At 43.9% G+C, this 17465-nt stretch overlaps 1 protein-coding gene across 3 annotated transcripts in view; it reads right to left on the bottom strand.

Annotated features, from left to right (window-relative positions):
- Positions 1-17465, bottom strand: part of ARPP21 (cAMP regulated phosphoprotein 21) — a 422740-nt gene that overhangs the window by 65034 nt on the left and 340241 nt on the right. For all 3 annotated transcript variants that reach the window (XM_065665400.1, XM_065665399.1, XM_065665398.1), the window contains 2 exons: positions 5697-5805; positions 3835-3936 (listed from right to left, as the gene is read on the bottom strand). In XM_065665400.1, the coding sequence (XP_065521472.1) occupies positions 3835-3936; positions 5697-5805 (211 nt within the window). The remainder of the gene's footprint in view (positions 1-3834; positions 3937-5696; positions 5806-17465) is intronic.

Here is a 17465-nt window from a genome sequence, read left to right on the forward strand (position 1 = left end):
CACGTCTTTGTTTTGTTTCCGTTCATTTTAAACCTTCTTCTTCCTAACCTTTTCCTACTAGAAGGATATGAAAGGCTGAAGCTGTGTCTTCAAATATTTCTTTCTTGAAACTCTTTAATCAGAGCATGATAAAGATCCTCAGTGGTTTCTTAAGTAGAGGAATCATGATTTCTTTTTTTATCTTAAGGATCTGGCTCTTCAGAATACACTCCTAAGTCAAAACCAGCCATTGCAATTAACAAGAAAAAGGAAAAAGCATGGTGTATTTCCTTTAACACATCCCGTGTGTGCCATGGGCAATTCCAGCATTTGTGTAAGTTATAAAACACGGTCATTTTTCAATGAATACACAACGATGACTAGAGAACAGAACTATGAACAGTGGATGGTCCTTACGTGATTCTGGCTCATGAGGTTATACACTGTGTTAACCTTGAAGAATGACATTTCCCCCACATAATCCAATTGCTAGTCTTTAGAATCAATTTTCTGCTTGCTTAAAAGCCAAACGCAGTGTATCATTTACACACGCATTTGGGATTTTCAGTTAAATCAACAACTTGATTTATCAGACGGGGAAAGGACGTCTACCTTTTGTTCTTTTAGATTGTCTTTCTTGGACAATTACTTTTCAGCCTGGTCAAAGCAACTAAAGCAGTTCAGACAAGAAGTTTCTCCTTTGCAAGACCCAGGTACTCCAGGTCCTCTGTTCCAGCGCGCTTAGTTGTAAAATTCATGAACTGTTGTAAAATGAAGTTTCCAATAAAAAAAAACATGTTTTAAGAAGGAAGGCTGTAGGTTTCGCAATATAAAAAAGAAACCCTTGAAAATAGCTTTGAGCATAACAGAGCTCATGCAGTGCTGCTTTACTGTTAGCGGCCTGAAAAGTTGGAGGTGCGTGTTGTAGTTCTTATTTCAGTGAGCTGGAATGATCACATTTATTAACTACTTATTTCTTCACCAATTCCTTTATTAAGATATCCCATTAACATGCTTCTCAATCCCTGCCGCTTGTTACGGCTCTACACGACAGGAGTCATTCAAACCTCCAGCTCCCGTTATCAAAATTTACGATAGCCAACACAGCAGATGGAAAGCTTGCCAGGAAGTGTAATTTAAACTAATATCAGACTAATCATCATAAGGACTATCATAATGATGGCATTATTCATGAACGTATTTATTTTGTTAAAACCTCCTCGCTCGGAAAGGAAGGTATCTGATGCACTAGAGGGCTGCAAACTCAAAGGCAGGACAAGCAAGCCTTCTGTTGGCTGGGATGTGGGGTCCGGCGTAAGCACTTGAAACATGCACAGGAGGTTTTGTTGCCATAATCAGACTGCCTTTTCCTCCTGAATTTTATCAGAGATCTGACTCCGGGGCTGATACGTTAATCCAAGGAGTTTTGGGTATCTTGAACATGTTTAGAGAGGGGGTGCTACGTGCAACACGTTACAGCAGTATTCTTGACCTTTGTGGCTGCCCTTTGGAGACCTCTCATGCAAACTCTCTTCATGCATCCTCTAATTAGAAGTGAAATATCTATAATCCATTTGCTAAGGTTCATAAGCAAGGCACTGCTAAAGGCTTGACTACGGCAGTGTAAACAGTATGGAGGTAACAAAAATGCCACATGATTAATCCCTCTTTGCCTCTCTTCCTACAGATAGAATTTGCAGGATGACAAAGTTTAGGTACCTACCTCAGAGAAACCTGGGGAGAACTGGAATGATTAATTATTGCAGAGGGGCTTAAAACTATAAAAAGCCTTACATGCAGTAAGCGGCTACCTAGAATAGGAAGCCATTGCACTCTTTCCTAAAGCTGACAAAGCCACCACCACAACCACTGTCATCCTCCTAAAAACCACTGCATATCTGGGAGTGCTCCACTCAAAACAGCTCAGCTGAGACATAAGTTCCTAATATTATTCATAAACTTGCTGAAATCCATCACCCTACAATGCTCACTGACACCTGCAATAGCAGAGAGAGAGCTCAATGAGTGGATATGAGAGAGAGAGGGAGAGATATCTAACAGTGCTGATCTTTAAAAGTGCTCACTCCCAGTGCGTTTGAAATGCTTGCCACAAACCACACAGTTACTTAGGTCTTGCCACTCGGAGATACCAACCCAATGGACCACAACCACCTCCTGCTGTGGACAATGAAAACGCTCACTGCTTGCCTGTCTTTAAAACTCAAGTATCTAAAGATAAAACCAGCAGCACTCACATTGTGGAGCGAGTTTCAGCACTGTTCTAGCCACCTCCATTTCCCAGCCTGGCATGCCTAGCTGCTGCTTATGAGAGAAACTACTTTGTACGGACAACATCTGCCCATCTGGTATTTTTAAACAACATTTTGCCTCATTTGAAGGCTGCTTTAAAACCCAAAGATATATTGGGTTTGCACAAGCTCCTTTGCAACCTGTTTCCTCCAGGAAAGTTGCTGTCTCTAGCTTATTACAAAAAGGCTTTTACAGCCCTTGAACTACCCAGTAACTCTACCATATATACTGTGACAGTATTCACATCAGAGCCCCGTGCTGAAAGCCAAACACAAACTGAAGGGCCTCTGCTTTTACTGGGATTGTCTCAGCCAAGGAAGAAAAAATGAGGCTAAAACCATTTTGATGGGGCAAGCTACTTATTAAACAGCACAATTACTCATCGCAAGTCAGACAACGCACACCTTAACACTATGCAATGCGTTCTGCTAAAGAACTCGGACATGTGCAACTCCAAAACCAGAGCAAAATAAAAGGATATCTAAAGCAATACTATTAGACCTGCAACATACGACCAGCTTTAATTTAAATGGACACTGCCAAATATGGTTTTCAGGAACAGTTTTAATCAGGTTTATCCCCATATTCCTCTAAGTGGCAGAGCTCCCGCTGAGATGTGAGATAAAACAGTAAAATGCTGACTTTTTTTTTCCTTTTAGGACCCCATCATTACAATATTACAGCAAACTATGATTTTCTTCCTTCTTCAGGAACAGGAGGTATTGCTCACAGATGTTTCACATTTAAATGCTTTCCTCTCTCTAGCAATATAGGTTCTTGTGCAAGTTCTGATTTGGTCGGTAAAGGCAGGAATCAGAATGCCTGTTTCACTGTATTCCTTTCAAAATAAAATCAAGAATGTGACTCTTTCTGACGGCAGAAACACAGTTCCTTAACTGGTCATTTAACTTAAAACCCCATGCAACTCGATGTTTAACCTCTGGCTTATCTTTGTTCTTGGTGTCTTAGTGATACAGCACTGGTCCAAAGAAACAAACCCATGCAAAAGGACACTTAGGAAATTTGATCCAGCTTGAAACAAATATATAGAATCCCAGCCTGGTTTGGCTTGGAAGGGACCTTAAAGCTCATCCAGTTCCAACCCCTGCCATGGGCAGGGACACCTTCCACTAAGACCAGGTTGCTCAGAGCTCCATCCAACAGCCAACCTGGCCTTAGTTTACATGGCCTTGCTTTATTGAGAGTGTCCATTTAAATCACTGCTCTTTGTCTGTCAGAAGGCAAAACAAGAGGAAACCTAGACCACACGAATATGAACATTCAACGAAATGGGATAAGCACTCCCCAGACAACATGCTGGGCCTGATCTTTCCTCTACCCTTCTCCCTGCACCGCTTCTTTCTCCAGAAGCCAACCTCCGCACATCTCAAGCTCCTCTCAGACCCTCTGCGACAATCTCCCTTCCCTGTCTCTTCCAGCCCCACGGGGCAGGTCCTGCTGCAGTGTTGGTGTTGGAGGGGGGCAAGACTGTCTGACTACCGGCAAAGGTATGGCACTAAAGAGGCAATTAAAACAACTACTCACATCTTGTGCAAATATTCTCTCCCTCACTCTCTGATACTCCTCTTCTCTCTCTTCAATTGATTTACTTCGTCTGTCATCTCTAAATGGAAGAATTCTGTTTTGCTGAGCAGAAAGAAAACCAGGAGGATTATATAAGTTGAGCTGTTAGAAACTGCCGTTAAGTAACTGTCAGCTGAGAATAATAAATGTTCACTCAAACAAACGAAGCATGGAAACAATAGCTGTAGTTCCTGCACGGAGCACCCTGCGAGGATGGGCACCCAAGGGTTTCCAGTCCACACAGCAGGCGGCCAAAACAAGGCTTCCTGCATGGCTTGGGCGGACCCACCATCCTAAAACTGGGTGTTCTCACCCCAAGCCTAAGCGCCCTTGCTCTCGACCACTAAGATTTCTCAACTCTCCTACTGCTGCAAGGAGCAGGAGCACAGGCAGCGCTCGCAATCTGCAGAATCAAGGAAGGGAAGAGGGGAAACTAGGCTGGAAGAGCTGAACTGTGAACCCTAGAAGAAACCCACCAAAGCCTTTGTGTAACAAGGAGGAGAAGTCCCAGATATTCGGCACAACACTTCCAACCATTTCCACGTGGCAAGGAACCCTCAGCTTCCGTCTCGTTGGGAAAAGAAGGGCAAAAAGTCTGTGCCTCTCAGGAAATGGCTGTGCCGTGGGAGAGAAGGACCCTCACAGCAAGAAACACTTTGTTGGCAATTGGGTTTCAATACTGCTCCTTCTCCCCCTGCACCCCAGCTCCCCGTGAGAGAGGTCATGCCGCTTTCCTTCGGCTGATGCCCGTATTCGCCGTACCCTAAAAACGCTTGGGGTTTGTTTGCAAAGGCAGCTCGGGTGCAGCACAACTGGCGCGGCTGCTCTGTACCACTGGAAGTCAAGGGGAAAAGGAAAAAATATAAAGGAAAAAGGAAAAAAAAAAATCAGTCCTTTGCTGAAAACATGGAGCGTGGCAATGAGAGCCTCAATGGCAGCTCCCTCCACAAGCACAACCTAAGCAAAGAAAGCAGATGCTGTCTTCTTACCTGTGAGAACTCTCTCATAAAAGCAATTCATGTAAGAAACCCTTTTCGATTGGTTTTTTTGGTTAATATATTCCACATGGGCAGCTTGCACTGGATGGGAACAGCACGGCACCCACTTTTCCAGGCAGCACAAACACACTCATTTCCCTGGCACTCCCCTACTCATCCGGCTCACCTCAGGTAAGGTCATGTTATAGCACAGGCAACACAGAGGGGAACGTCTGCCACGGTACATGCACAACAAGCAAGTAAGTTACACAGACAGTAAAAGGTGGCGAGAGCACGGGAGGAGGGAGGGAACTAAAAGGTGAAACTGGTTGATTTTGGGTCAAAGCTTAATTTAGGGTGGGTTTGGTTTTTTTAAATGAACCTGGCCTCACCATCACGTGTTTGTTTGGGGGATTTTGATTTTAGTTTATTTCCTCTCTCCTTTTTTGGGCTACATCCTCACTTTCAGTCCTTACTGAAATCCATCTCTGCATGGGTACCACAGAAGGAGGAAGCTGCAGGGAGCGGCACAACTGCCATAGTTAGGCGAGACATTGGGAAACGCGACTGACACAGCCTTCCACAGAGCCCGGAGCCGCCGGCATTCCCCCATCCCTTTGGCATGCAGCACATCCTGCGCCAAGCAAACCACCCATGCAAACCCAACACACTGCCACGGCTGAAGCGGCCACGCCAGGGCTCAGTGCTACCCATGGTACGGATGCCGAAGGAGGCAGGAAGGGAGCAGGGGAGGAGGAGAGCAACAACAAAAGAACAACAATAACATCAGTCAGCCCACCTTCGAAAACAGAACAAATTTCAGCAACTCTCGAACCGAGAACCAACCTGATTGTCTTCTTTATCAATACTAGAGTTATCTCGCTTCAAGATAAATCGCTTCTGGGATTCTTCACCTTTTTCATCTTTTAAATGTTCAGAAAACCTTTGCTCTGGTCTGCCAGCAAAGTAAAACATAGCAATAAAAAAATCTTTCTTTTGGTTTCGCTTTGATCTTTATATCTCAGTGCTCTTTTGTTTTCACAGAGGCATTCAGTGCAAAAGCAGTTAACAGTCGCGGTCATGGTGAGACGCTGCCTGTCGCTGTCTGCGGCTGCTGTGTCGCTGCTAACTGTTATTGCTATAAAAAGCTTTTGTTGTTGTTGTGTAGCAAGGAGCAGGAATCCAAAGTCTCGGTCACTGAAATATTTAGACTCTCCTCACTGTGACTGAAGGACAGGGAAAACAAATTAACATACTGCATGTTAATTTGCTTCCTTCAGTAGCTGCGGCCTCCAGCAGCACTGCTGCAGAGGGAAGCCTGTCCGCCTTTGAAAGTAAGGAAAACCGGACAGAAATCTTAACATCAACCCTAAAGTTTCCTCACTTCTAATGAACACAACCGGTAATGGGAGGGACTGATGGTGTATTGCTTAAACAACATATTATCTCATCACCATGAAGCAAAGAAAACACTCCAGAACAATCACAGAGTATCAAATAGTTCACTGATTTAAACCCATCCAGACATTCATCCATTTATCCACTTGATTTTAAGCCAAACCCCACTGGTCAAAAAGTTCAAGTGTGTCAGGTTCGGGAGATGCCAGGATACCGGCTCCATGTTCTTACATCATGCAAACCGCAGCATCTCATGGCACCTAACCCGACACGGAAAAGCAAGTTTTAAGAAGGATCCGTTGCCACCGAGCTGGTCATTGCCAACGCTTTGTGGCTGTCAGTAAATAACACTCCGGTCTGTACCACCCCCAGAGCCAAACCTGTCACGTTTTAAGCCCCAACAATGTCAAGAAGCTGAGCAGGGGCCTCGAGAGCTGAGCTGGGATTCAAACGTTGCTCTCAACCAACTGAGGGGCTGCCAAGGCACAGGCTGGCTCTTAAAAGCAGTAATCCCCTGTGTCGTGCTGTGAGGTTTCTATCAGGGAACACAAACTTTCTCCTCTGCGTGAAGGAGCTGCTAACAGCAGTACTGGTGGCAGATGCTCTTGTCTACAGACCTACATAAACAAGGCTCGAAACATCCCCTGACGTTAATGGACCAGTTGTGAAGAAATCAAAGGGTAGAATTTACAGACATCAGTGACTTTGTCAGTAAAAGTCCTGTGCAAATTCTCAAAGCCCTCTGCTTTGTCTTATTTCAGAAAGGAAAATCGGAGCAGATCTGTAAATCAGCCACCATTTTGTTGTCAAAGCATTCAGATTTGCACTTAACTAATTAGCAATTGATTCGAAATCAAAATACAGCACACATTCACACCATAATTACAGTCCACTCCAATCCATTGTCAGATGTGCAGCAAACATTTGTAATGAACCGTTAGAAATACAACATTGGGAGACAGAAGCTCTCCCGCCCCTCTTTCTGTGTGAATTTGAGGGACTCCCACTTCTGCTCACAATTCGCTTTCTTCTGACAAAGTGACAGAACAAACCAGCCCCATTTCCAAGGATTCGGAGCATTCAGGAAACCTTTGTCCATCATCTGTAGGTGCTAGTGCTAACGGGTATAGAGGCCAACACAGGAAAGATTGAGATGCCCCACTAGCCTTCTCTTGAGCAAGCCCAAAGAAACATGGCTCTCCACACAGTTCTCTAATGTAATGGATGATTTCTGACATTTCCTCATCAACAGAAAGGCTACAAAGCCCCATTAACACATGCCAGCACCAGCTGAGGAATGCCGTTTTCCTGGCTTTGCATCCTAAAGCACAAGCAAAATTTCTGCAATTATACTATCAGTGCATAAATCTATAGCTGCGAACTGTGTGCTGAGCATCTAATACACTGTATGCCAAGTGTAATAAACAACTGGGATTTTAACATGCAGAGGGGAAAAAAAAGTCATCAAAAATTAGAGAAAAAAGCTTGAAAAAGCAATTTGGGAAAATGTCTCTCCTAACTTAGTTACACAGCAACACAGCTTTAATACTTCATAGAGTTACTTTAACTTTTAAATCCCATTTCCACTTCATTTACTATTTATAAGGTGTTTCCACTTGACAGCAGACAAAAGGAGAAGCACAAGAACAAGCCACAAGCCAGAACTAATGATGCTGGATGTGCCTGTGAATAAAATTAATGGGGTGGTGATTAATGTCCAGTTGTGAAAAGAAGTTTGCTTGGGCAGAGGCCCTAGGAAGGTGCAGAGTGTTATGGAGCATCGTGATAACACCAGCGCCATGAGAAGGTCCTTCCCTCCCCATTGTCACTGCAGTTCTGGGTCACCACTGCCAGTGAGGTTGTAGATACCAAGACAAGCTCAGTTAATAAGGATACAAAGCCTGAGGGATAACTGTCAGGTGAGGAATAAGATACATAGCAACAAATAACTTCAGGAATGCCCTCAAACATTATGAAAAATACTTTAGTTGAAATAAATGCAACTTCTTATAAAGAATAGTGATGCTTACACACATTTGTAGTTTTTTCTTCAATACTGTTTACTGCCTTTTCTTTTTTAAGATCTATAGCAACAAATGTATTATTAGTAGGATGCAGATGGCAAATAGTTTAAAACCATTAAGTGGAACCAAATGCTCTCATCATTTAGGGAGAGAAGAGGTTGACTCTGTAAAGATTTGCGTCTAGTTCTCTGATGGAAGTCAGTGCAAGTTCCACATTCACAGCTTTCAAGTTCCCTGTAACCACACAATGCGGTTGCTAAAAGGAAGCACAGACATTTTGGTTGTTCCAGGGAAATCTGTTGCACCAGTTGATGCATTTGCAGGTGAATCAGTTGCTCGAAAATGGAAGAAAACACCAGGTAATTTTGTGTAAGATGCAGTACACTGTCAATGTACTAATACAGTACATAATTACAGTAGCAGAGCAGATATAGTGAATTTATCTCATGTGAGTCCTAAATTAATAATAATCACATTTACTGCTCTTCTGAGCTTTTCTGCCCTGATACCATCGTTAGCAGAGTCTACACAACCTACCAAGTTGTGCTCATGCATGTAAGGGAGTGAATTTATCATGCATATCTTCAGTACTGGCATAAATAAAGATCTAACTCAAGTTAAAACACAGTTTACAATTATAATTACAACTCAACGTAAAACGAGGAGAATATTCACTATTACCCCATTGGGTATACCATTACCTAATGTGCATCTTCAAACCCTCACCACAGCACAGTTTAATTTTAAGTGGTTGTCCTGGGTTCAGCAGTAGCAGTCATTTTTCTCCTTCTCAGCAGCTGGTGCAGTGCTGTGGTTTTGACTTTCAGCCTGAGAACAACGCTGATAACACCGATGGTTCTAGTTACTGCTCAGTAATGTTCACTCTGACCAAGGACTTTGTGAGCCTCGTGCTCTGCCAGGGAGGAGGGGAAGCTGGGAGGAAGCAGAGACAGGACCCCTGACCCAAACTGACCAAAGAGGTATTCCATACCACAGCACATCATGCCCAGTATAGAAACTGGGGGCAGTTACCCAGAAGGGTTAGATCAGTGCTCGGTCGGGCTGGGTATCTGTTGGCAGGTGGTGAGCGGTTGTATTCTCTCCCCTTGTTATTTCCCTTATCATTATTATCACTGGTGGCAGCAGCAGTGGTTTGTGTTATACCTTAGTTACTGGGCTGCTCTTATCTCAGCCCGGGGGAGTCACATTCTTTCAATTCTCCTCCCCATCCCTCTGGGAGTGGGGCAGGGTGGGAAGGGGGTGGAGGTGAGAGAGAGACTGTGTGGTTCTGATTTACCACGAGAGTGGTAAAAATGGGATTCACATAGCCCTTTGGGAGAGACCCTGCGCGCTTCTGAAGACCTCTTCACTAACTCAAGTACGCTAAACTATTTATGGGATCTTCTGCAAAAACACACCCAAAACATCCTCCAGTACCTATCCCGCACTGCTGCATTGACCCTGGCCACATGGAGCATCCCTCTGCATGCTAACAGCCATGTGCAAAAAAGCCGACACACCAATACGTGCTTACAGAGTGCTGCCTGCCTCTATGAGATTCAGCATTTCATTTAGCCCCCATGTCCGGCATCAGTGGATCACTGGAGAACCTCAAACCCCAGTACTCCAGAAAAAGCTTAGGGAGGAAACAATTCCCTTTTAAATCGATAGGATTTGTGCACTGAAGAAACCAGACAATTTTCCCACTTATGCCTTAAAGGCCCAGAAACCGACACACGGAGAGGGGGAAATCACACAGGCTAAAAGATGTAAAGTTTGAGGTGGTTTCTGTTTGGTTTGGTTTTATTAAATATAAATTTTTGATCAGCTAACATTTTATTGCCCAACGATAATGGGTGGGAGCAAAACACCTGTGCCCTAAAAATGCATCTTCACCAAAATATAACCATGTATGAACCCACTTAATATTTCATACAGCTGTCAGGTCACTGTCAGCACAGCAAAGTGTGCTCCATCACCCTATCTTTGCAAACATTTTCCTCACCATGTCCTTTCCCAGTGTACAGAAGGGAGAGGATGGATTATGAAATAACCTTTTGGCGGGTGATCAGTTTACCCAATCGCCAGGCACATGAAAGAGGCATCAGTAAGCCTCCCACCCACTGTTCTTCCCTGGTTCAGGAGCACCTCTGAATACTTCACTGCAGCATCAGGTTCAGACCTGGGGAGAGTATCCAGGCAAAACCTCAGGACAACACTGCTTTGCCATTTCTAGTGCTTGTGAGCCCTTATCAAGCAGCCAACGGTCATTTTGCCTCTTTCAGACCCATCTGTGTATTGGGAAATCATTACGACAGTTACCTCAAGATATGCAGCAAGTTTCTTATTTCTGTGCTTGGAATCCTTTCACAGTGAAGGTGATCAAGAACTGGCACAAGAGGCATCCTTGGGATGGTCCTGGGCACGGTCCTGAGCAACTGGCTCTAGGTGGCCCTCCTTGAGCAGGGGTGTTGGACAAACAGACCTCTAGAGGTCCCGTTCAACCTCAGCCATGCTGTCGTCTTGTCAAACACTGAGTCAAATATATAGTAATAAATCTATAGCAGAGCAAAGCTCCATCAGTACCTTCTAGATGCTGTGTCTGCTTTCTCTGTTAAAGTTGGCTACTATCATTTACCTTTCTCATTTTATAGGCACTTAAAAGCCATCTACAGTCCTTACTTAAGCAGAACCTGAAAATAGAACAACTTTTCTGGGCTCATTCCTTACAATGAAGCCTGTATTTTGGAACGGTAAAGTTGGGGAAAGTAGCAAAATATTTGCGTGTGTCAGAAAGCAAAAAGAAAGTTAAGATCTTGATCACATCCGTTGTAAGATTTTTCCCTACTATCATTATGGTGATTTTAATGGGAGCTACTTCCATTCACTTCAGTAGAGTTCCTCTCATTTTATCTCTCTCTGACAGAAAATAAGAGTTTGCCCCTCAGGCTTGTTTTCTACATGGACTCTTTAAGAAGAATTCCCCATTACATGCTCATTTAATGCTTTTGATTGTGAATCAACCATTGTAAGTAGTAATGAAAAAAGAGACCCAAACCTTAAGTACCTTAACCGGGTATTCACTCCTTAATCAAATTCCCTATTTTTAAAACACATAGCAGGGTGGTAATAGCTGTCAGGAGACATGGACTAAGGAAGTAACAAGGCATCTCCTTGCATCTGCCGTGTTTAGAAGCAAGCTAATGCAGTTTTATAGACCTCTATTTGCATGGGAGATAAGAAATGAAATACTGGGGGGTGGGAAACCTTCACTTATTTCAAGTAAATGAATCAGCTCTGAAATAGCTGCCTGAGCAACGGGAAACACAGATACCACACCAGAAGGACAAATGCAAAGAAACAAGCATGGGCTTTGAACATCATGGTTCTGAAGACTTAGCCACTGTATTAGCAGAGCACACAAAGAGTCTGGTATTGTCAGGGCTGACATACAGCACATAAATCCTTATCATGAGGCGTACGTTTCTGACAGCACCGTAGCGCACAGGCTGTTGCAAATGCCTTTTGAGAGCAACAGCCTCACCACGTGTGAAAAGATGGGTTTGCCAGTACAGCGCCTGATGCAGGTAAAAGCCTAGCAAGTGCTGTAGTGCACGGCATCTGCAAAAGCCCCCCAGGTCCAGAGTGAAGCAGCAGTCCAAAGGAACGCAAGATTGGAAAGAGAGTTCAAAAGCGGAGATCCCTGCGGTGTGATCAGACAAGAGTCTGAAAAGATGAACTTGGTATTTACAATGCAATGGTCATCTAACCCATGTAACATGGGACAGCATGGTAATATCCCTCTCCTGAACAAACAGCAACACCCAGTGAAAAACAGGAAGGGTAACGGGGCTAGGAACAGGCAAAATACCCCCGGGTACCTGCAGGACCATCATCTTCCAAACAAAATGAGCAAGCAACAAAATGCTCTCACACAAGGATGCCATCAGAGAAGCAGTGGGATGGTGAGAGCAGAGCAGCTAAGCTGCTGACAGGGTTCAGGGAAGTTGTGAAGATTCAGGGCGTTCTTACGCAGGTGTTCTGAGGGTTCAACGGCATTTCCTTGTTATTTGCACTTGTCCAATTAAGCTTACTGCTCAGTCTAACATCACATCGGCCTCTATTCTGAAGGCCTGCTGTGCCACAGTGTGGTGGCCTTTCTTGCTTTGCTGGTTTCTGAGTATCTGCTACATCTGCCTGCTGTGCTTTTTTGGTTTGATGCTGGAGGCTTTCCTAGGCCTTCGCATTTAGCACCACAGCAAATCTACATAAGCATTACTCTTTCTTTACCTTGAGGGCTAAAGCTCTGTTGTCTGCAATACAAACAACTGTTCTGATTATGCAGGCATAGGAATATATTCTGAGAGCTCAAGAATTTACGGGACTTGGAAGCAAGTATCATTGTTGTCAATGACAAAAGGTACAATTCATAGAATCATAGAACAGTTAGGGTTGGAAAGGACCTCAAGATCATCCAGTTCCAACCCCCCTGCCATGGGCAGGGACACCTCACACTAAACCATCCCACCCAAGGCTTCATCCAGCCTGGCCTTGAACACTGCCAGGGATGGAGCACTCACAACCTCCCTGGGAAACCCATTCCAGTGCCTCACCACCCTCACAGGAAAGAATTTCCTCCTTAGATCCAATCTAAACTTCCCCTGTTTCAGTTTGAACCCGTTACCCCTTGTCCTGTCACTACAGTCCCTGATGAAGAGTCCCTCCCCAGCATCCCTATAGGCCCCCTTCAGGTACTGGAAGGCTGCTATGAGGTCTCCACGCAGCTTCTCTTCTCCAGGCTGAACAGCCCCAACTTCCTCAGCCTGTCTGCCTACGGGAGGTGCTCCAGTCCCCTGATCATCCTCGTGGCCTCCTCTGGACTTGTTCCAGCAGTTCCATGTCCCTTTTATGTTGAGGACACCAGAACTGCACACAATGCTCCAGGTGAGGTCTCACAAGAGCAGAGTAGAGCCCGACATGTTAAATTATTTGATTAAATGATCTCAGAATAATGTTTTTCAAGAATGAAGGCCTGGAATTGCAGCCTTCAAATAGGTTTCATGTATTTAGGGGCTGATGGATGCTAAAACACGGATTCAAGAAGTCAGAGTGGGAATTTAAATACAGATAATTGTTCAAGTACAGCGCAGTTATATTATCACAACTTAAAACCACTCAAGATGGCATTTCAAGCATTTGAAGGTAAATGCCTCATTAACAGATTGCTGCTTTTATAGTATGAGTCACTAAGAACTTCTGTTGCGATGATAAAAGCACATTAAAAGCCATCAAAAAGAAATGATCAGCCATGTACAAGACAGTTCCTTTAAGGTGCTGCCTTTTCTGTAGCACAGGGCTGAAAAAAAATCCAAACCCTCAATTGCCAAATGCTGCTTTGTTCCTGGCTAAAGACTGTATATTCATTAACAGCATCTGAGCTCTAAGCATGTTCTGTATTTATTACTAAACAAGGATGCGAGAAGTCACAAGCTCTTTTGACAGGGATTCTCCCCCCTCAGATTGGGGTCGCAGATAAGCCTGGCAGGACTGAAGAGCCAGTAACACTGCATGGCAGCGATACCTCCCAGTGTTCTTTGTTCAGTGAACGTGAGGTTTATCCTGTCACCCTTGCCCCCTAACCCTTCCAGATGCTCAGCTCTAGTAGCCCAGCAGCATGATGTCAGTGGGGCTGGCATCAGTAGCACTTCCCATGATGAAAACCATGGTGAAGCTGCAGGTAAAAGTCAATGTACACCGAGTCTCTTCCATGCCACGTTATTCTGTGTGTGGTTGAAGCAGGGGCTTTATCCTGAAGGCTTTCAAAGTAGACAGTATTTAAAGAACAGAATCCAATGCTGAAATATCACCATACAACTCTTGACATCATAAGCTTTTCCAAAACTGAATTCCAGAAAATCATCCTGGTTTAATCTATGGATGCAAACCCACAGCGTATCTTGACCCCCTTAGAGTCTGCCTGAGTACAGGCTTCAATATTCAGCCCAGTATTTTGGGGCTAGAACATGGAAATCTAGCTCTTCACTCAGGGGAGAAGCTGGCAGGCCAAGGCACACGGAGATACCAGCTCTGCTGCTAGATGGGGCTGAAGAGCAATGCCCCAGACAGAGACCATTTTAGGAGCTTCAAAATGCTTTGCTGTCCTATGATCAAGCTAAGATGACTTCTGGACCTGAAGGACCCAATTCTCCTGTTCCCACTCTCCTGGACTGGATTGAATTCTTGATACTCAGGGTGTCAACTGGGACTGAACATCATGCACAGCACCGATTTATTTCTAGCTAGTAGAGGCTCGTCAATGGCAGCACAGTTTATTACTGAATTCATTAATACTTGCTGTTAAGGATGTGGCAAGCTCAGCAAGTGGCTGAAAATGACAGTGTTACATAACTGCTGTGATCTATTTAAAATTACATTCTTCTATCTTAGAATCTCAAAAATGAACAAGAGAGAAAAAGGAAGGAATTCAAGATTTGAAGGCTCCCAACGAAGGCAAGACAGCTCCCCAAAAGACTAAGAGCTAATGAAGAAACTATGAGTCCTCCTGAGATGCCCCATGCATGCAGCTTAAGACCAACACAAATTCTTGTGCTTAATCCTGCTTCAGCCCAAAGGCATTTTTCCCCGTCTCCACCAGGAAGACTCAATGGATCAGAAGTCATTCCCTGATCAATCAGTGGCCTGAAGAAGATAAGCTGTCAGAGACAGCGCTCACCTGGGGCACCACCAGCAGAAACAACAGCCTTTGCTAATACAGACAAAGGTTTCATAAAACTCACCGTGCTTCTTTCATTTCTAATGTACGTATTTCCTACATTAAACAGTGGGCAGGCAACAGCAATGCAAAAGGCATTTCTAACACCAATTTGGACCACCTCCAAAGTTCACTTGCTTGCCTATCAGCACCTCACTTCTGAAACGCCCAGATTTAAAGCCATTATTTCACCTACTACTGACGTACAATCACAGCTGAGGAAAGCACAGGGGCCACTGCAGATTTCCAGATCTCTCTCCAGTGGTTTGAAAGCATAAAATGACCAAACAGCATCTTGATTAATGGGCACTTTCCTACTACAGCTTAGACGAGCACGTAAAGAGACGAGTAAATTACTCATGCAAGGAAGAGCTTCCCTCAACTGAATTACCTGCTTGCTATTCTATAGCATTCTCTTCCTGGCTCACCTCCCATCTCCACTCAAAGGAGGTGACAATAACCTTCAAGGTTTAGCGAAACTTACACCGTTAAGTGGTGTGATGGTAAAGATTTTAATAAAGAAATAGAAAAAGAGAAATACCATAGATATATCCTGATTAACACGTAACTAACACTTCATTACAGTATAGAACAGCTGTAAAGTACATGTCCACCTTAATTATAAACAATTTACTTTTGATAAATTACACTAGATGAAAATTTAATATTGGAGCTATTAGAAGTGGTTCATTAACCCTAACATCTCATTTACAGAGTAAGTAATTTCTGTGGGTCCAGTATAAGACTTACAGTGATTGAACGAAGAACAAAGCCAGGAATCAAAGCTGTGAAATTCAGCTCAACTTAGAATCATAGAACAGTCAGGGCTGGAAAGCACCTCAAGATCATCCAGTTCCAACCCCCATGCCATAGGCAGGGACACTTCACACTAAACCATCCCACCCAAGGCTTCATCCAACCTGGCCTCGAACACTGCCAGGGATGGAGCACTTACAACCTCCCTGGGCAACCCATTCCAGTGCCTCACCACCCTAACAGGAAAGAATTTCCTCCTTAGATCCAATCTAAACTTCCCCTGTTTCAGTTTGAACCCATTACCCCTTGTCCTGTCACTACAGTAAACTTCAAGTGTACCAAGTTTTTTCCCCCTATTGTATCTTCCATTTAAAACAGGCATGTGACTAAAACGAGAGAATGCTTGCTCAGAAAAAGGCTGTCCTAATCCAAGTATCATTAAAGAAAATAAACATTAAAAATAAAGGTTGGGAGGGGAGAAAAAAAACCCTCAATCTCTTCCAGATGAGCATCAAGCAGTGAAATGTCAAATATGCACTACCTCAAACACTGCATTTAGCAGAACAGTGGCAACTTTAGGTCTGAAACAAACGCCTGTAGCGTAAGAGCAAGATACTGCTGAAATCCCCACCATTTATTAACATATGTGCATCCTGAATCACTTCTCCAATCACCATGTGACTGGATAAAAGAAAGGCAACTCAACTCCTCCACATCAGGTGCTTCTCTCCTGGGATAAAAAGCCAAGGCACTGCAGTGCAGCATTTCTCAGGCAGTTCCCCACTCTTTCTGGGATGTGACAGCCTTCCCCTGCTCAGCACGCAGGGGTGCGCTGCCCAGCTCTGGGCTCCAATAAGGCAGGTAGGAGCTAACGGCCATCATCTAAACATCACTGCAATGACTACTGGGACACTGGGCTCCTGCATCCTAAACCCAATTCCTATTGCACTGAAAAAAGGTGTTTTTTTCTAAGCATGTCCCTAATTTAATCCCAGACTGAAATAAGCTCACAGTTATTGTTATACATTCTTGGTTTATTAATATTTATACTAAATTCTTAGTTGCATCATGTATCAGTTCATTTTCAACTGGAAAAATGTCTCAGCCAATTCCAGTGTTATTTCCCAGTTAAACAGTTTTTCCATGTTAGCTGCATACATTCACCATGCACCCTTATACCTCTCTGCACATTTGGAACAGATGATGCTCATATACTGATTAGGCAGCAGCAAGTGTAAAGCAAAGGGAAAGTACAGATAATCCCCAGTTTCTGCTTGCTTCTTAGCAGTCAAGGAGCAAAACATTCTCTAGTAAAGATGGGAAAGAGGGAACTACACTAGGGAACAAAGGAATTGAGTTGACCCCACAGTCCATTGAAAAATAGTAAATGCAAGACTCCAATGAAAAAGATAAACCCAGAAATGAGGGTATTCACGTGTTTTCCTGCATTATGTGGCTCATAAAAGCAATTCTGCTCTCATGAGATCATTACTCTGTGTACATATATGATAATCAAGGATAGCATTAGGAGCTTAAAAGCAGATGCGATACCATATAGCAAACCATTTGCCAGGTAACTGCTCTGTATCACAACGGCAGGCAGGGAGCCAAAATTGTGCTTCAAACACTCTGGCAAACATTGAATTGCTCTGACTGAGATTTACA

This window comes from Lathamus discolor, chromosome 2 (genome assembly GCF_037157495.1).
Source record: "Lathamus discolor isolate bLatDis1 chromosome 2, bLatDis1.hap1, whole genome shotgun sequence".
NCBI classification, from domain to species: Eukaryota; Metazoa; Chordata; class Aves; order Psittaciformes; family Psittacidae; genus Lathamus; species Lathamus discolor.